Genomic DNA, 3,794 nt, shown 5'->3' on the forward strand with positions numbered 1-3,794 from the left:
TGTTTCCATGGCCTACACAGCCCAACTCCTCAGCCCTATGGCCGCATGCCCCCAAGAAAATTCTACTGCAGGACATTCATGAGTAAAGAGTACCGGTGCACAACAGATATTATTGAGATCGGGCCGGAGTCTGGTATCCAGGCTTACCTGGGTAGTGGGTACTCATATGAACGATAATCTCAAGGCACACATCACATTTTTGATTGTTCATATCTTAATATATGACGTTACATGATTTAAAAAAAATTGGTGGTGCACCAATGATCACCAATAGAAAAAAAAAACAACAGCTTTGGGCCTGGAGGGCTGTTTTTAAAAAGTGTCTATTCTTCTCAATTGTGGCTCATATTCTGAAGTGTCTTTTACATACCGGTATTTGATCAGGAACATGTTTCTTCCACTCCAGTATCTGCTTGGAGACATGGCACAGGCCAGCAGTTTAATATGGCTGCATACTGCATACCGTCTTCAGTCGAGGGAGGAGTCGCCTCCTGGCTATAATTTTCTGATCTATGCAGGAATACAAAGACGTTCAAACAACTGATTTCAATTGCCAGTTAATATCAAATCGCGTAAAAGTTTGGAACAAGTTTCAAAGCTATTTGATAAATTTGAATATCAAAACGAGTAACGGACATTTTCATGCTCATTTGCATCCCGGATTTGTTTACAACTTCGACATGTTGTTGACACCATCTGTTTTCAAAAATGATCCGTGAATGAGCAGATGTTTCTTATTCTTCTACATTCAGATTGAGAAGAACTCATTCAAATGATAAATCTACAACGTTGATTAAAACCGACTCCAAATTTTCTATGTAATAATTTTAAACTTCTCCTGCAAGTTGCAACTTCCCCTAGTCTTTTTGCGATACAAATTATATCATGCATGCACTATAATTTTGCAAAAACTTTAATTTCATAATCGGTCCTGTTGTGAACTTCGGAGAGGAATTTTAGTCACTTACCGTGTGGTAGCGTTCCAGTACACCATGCAGAGGGAGCAGTGAAAGCGTCCATGTAGGTCTCTGTCGGCCCGTGCCATGCTGCCCGGCTGATAACTTGGGGGAATTGGCGCCATATTGGCAGGATCGATCAGGGACAAGTCCGGGCCAGACAAGCACGCTCTGGTCGCTGTCACTTTTCGGGTGGCTAAAATCAACTGTGACTGGTTTCTCCTAACAGGCATAACATAGCGCAGCGAGTCAACTTGAGCGGAGTTTGCATCCTTGCAAAACTGGAAATAGCGCGACATTATCGGAACCGCATGCCATGACAGACGCGTAGAAGTTCACACCTTCGCGGGTGCTTACGGATCATTAACATAAAGGTCACAGGTCATTCTCGTTCCCAGGGCAATCCAAAGTAGTCGAGGCAGCAACTTGTCATGTGTTGAGCTTGAGGCCATGTGGATTTATTTGATTGTATGATTATCATCAATATGAATGACATCCTCTGGAACCCCAAAACTGACGCGAGTTTGCTGATAAAAAAACGTTTGCCATTCTAAACGACGTAACGGTAACTAAGGAGGAGGACCCTTTAATACTCGCCAAGCAGAGGTTAGGTTCCGGCTGTTTTTTAACGTTATTTTTAGTCGTTTTTATCGGGGTTTCTACTTTGCATGCACTCCGCAAGGTTAACATACAAAATAGAAAGCCCGATAAAAACGACTAAAATAACGTTAAAAAACAGCAGGAGCCTAACCTCTGCTTGGAGAGGCCACAGCATTTAAATTTTTATGGATCACATCAACGCGATCATTAATTTTTCGCCTGGTTTCAGAAGAAAAACATCTCTTCTTCGGAGATGGTCAACATGATGAGAGAGTATCAAAATGGGAACATATGTTGTGCTGACTGTGGCCTAATGATTATACTTTTAGAAGTGAGACCAGCGAGGTAGCCATGACTGTACTAGTAGTTGTAAAATTGAAACAAGTTAGACTTTACTTAGATCTAGATACAGTAAAACCTGCCCAAAACGACCACACAGGGGACCGGACAAAAGAGGTTGATTTGGACAGGTGGTCGCTGAGAAGAGTATCGACTCACAAAATGCCCGATGCGTATAAATGCTTTCCGTTGCAAGCACACGCACGCAAAGAAGTAAGTATAAATGTCAAATACAACACGCACACGCACGCAAAAAAACCGCTGTGTTATTGATCGCTGTATCTGTACGTCCCATCCACTGAAATTACTGTACGATGTACCGTAACTGTTACAGACAGTGTTGTCAGAGGATGTCATCAGATGCATTATAATGAAACACCTGCATTCAGAGAATTGTTATATGTAATAATGTACAAATAGTTAGTCATTATCGTATTCATGTATACAAATAATTGATAATTCAAGGCACTCAGATAGAAGAGGGTCTACGGGGGAGGGGGGGGGGGTATTTTTTTATTGCAACATTAATACAGTACAAAACATAGTGGTGCTCCCACTCAAGCACACAGACTTAACGTTATATCAAAGACACCACTAGACAAAATGTTAACACAACATAGGACAAAAAAGATGAAACGGGTACGGGAACGCCTAATTCTAAAAAGAAACGGACGGATAAACTTATGTTACCAATAGTAAATGATACGGATAGTCAAAAAGCAATTTTAAAATTGTTTTGTTTCGGAAAGATATGATTGAGTTATGGAGAGAATTTGGGAATTTATATCATATGTCAGTAAAGCCGATCCTTTAAGTAGCAGATAAACAAAATAACTATCAGATAACGAATTTAATTCTAACATAGGAATATTCAGGTTTTCAAGTCTGTCTAAGAGGAGTGTACGTTGTTGAACATAATTAGGACAGAGAAGCAGATAATGAGTAATGCTTTCGCATCGGCATCCGCAGCTGCAAGCAGGACTCGCAACTAAGTTACGAATGAACAGACTGTGGTTTAAGCTGCAGGTGCCGATGCGAAGACGTGTGAGTAAAGCGCAGGTGTATCTCGGTCCTGAATTAAAATATGGTACAGCAACAGGGCGAACAGATTTGACCAAATACCTTTTAAAACGAGCAGCGCTCAACAAACGAACACTAGAATCAAGAGAGTTCCATAACTGAGTTGAGTGCGGTTAAAAAGATTTTTGAAAACAAGTGGTATTACACACTGGTACTTGGAGATTGCGTTTGCTGCGAAGATTGTATGACGTTGTTGCAGAAACCTCTGGCGGTAATAAATCGGTTAAATACTTCCGTGTTTGGCCATTAACAATTTTATGGAATAGAACAAGAGAATGAACATAATGTCGATCAGTTAACTTTTCCCAGCCAAGTTCATGAAGAAGAGAAGAGTACGAAGACCCCCTCACGGCACCAGATACCGTAAGGGAGCATTCGTATTGTATCCTCTCAATAAGAAGAGAATCAGAAACTGAACAGCTATGCCATACAACATCGGCATATTCCAACGAAGGTCGAATAAAAGACTTGTAAATAACTTCCAGAATTTGACGAGGGAGTTTAAATTTCAAACTGTTAAATATACATACCTTCTTCGAAACCTTCGCAATCATTTGAGAAATATGGGTTGTCCATGACATGGAGGACTTTAAAGTTACTCCAATGTGTTTATGGTCTTTCACTGATTGAATACTGGTGTTACCAAGAAAAAGGGGCGAATGGATGGGAGGGGTACGTTTCCTTGAAAAACAAACTTCTTTAGATTTGGATGGATTAAGCTCCATTAACCATTTTTTGGTCCAGGATAGAATATTTTGAGATCGGAGAATCCCATCCCGTCTCCTGACAACGCTCACGAAGGTCGGCAACGCTTTTCGC

The 3,794-nt window shown here is 40.7% G+C and overlaps 1 protein-coding gene across 1 annotated transcript; it reads right to left on the reverse strand.

Moving 5' to 3' along the window:
* Positions 1-365: 365 nt before the first annotated feature.
* Positions 366-1,330, reverse strand: LOC118408673. The gene is made up of 2 exons (XM_035809526.1): positions 969-1,330; positions 366-510 (listed from the first exon to the last, which is right to left on the reverse strand). Exons 1-2 carry the CDS (start codon positions 1,253-1,255, stop codon positions 381-383), a joined length of 417 nt encoding a protein of 138 aa, XP_035665419.1. The 5' UTR covers positions 1,256-1,330; the 3' UTR covers positions 366-380.
* Positions 1,331-3,794: the final 2,464 nt, after the last annotated feature.

The sequence above is a fragment of the Branchiostoma floridae genome, unplaced genomic scaffold (assembly GCF_000003815.2).
Source record: "Branchiostoma floridae strain S238N-H82 unplaced genomic scaffold, Bfl_VNyyK Sc7u5tJ_321, whole genome shotgun sequence".
Lineage (NCBI taxonomy): Eukaryota > Metazoa > Chordata > Leptocardii > Amphioxiformes > Branchiostomatidae > Branchiostoma > Branchiostoma floridae.

What these genes read in the sequence shown, in the direction of transcription:
- LOC118408673 (XM_035809526.1), bottom strand. Translation starts at nt 1,255, where the DNA reads ATGTCGCGCTATTTCCAGTTTTGCAAGGATGCAAACTCCGCTCAAGTT. An exon ending in TACTGGAACGCTACCACACG is followed by an intron (nt 511 to 968) that starts GTAAGTGACTAA and finishes ATTCCTGCATAG; the next exon opens with ATCAGAAAATTATAGCCAGG.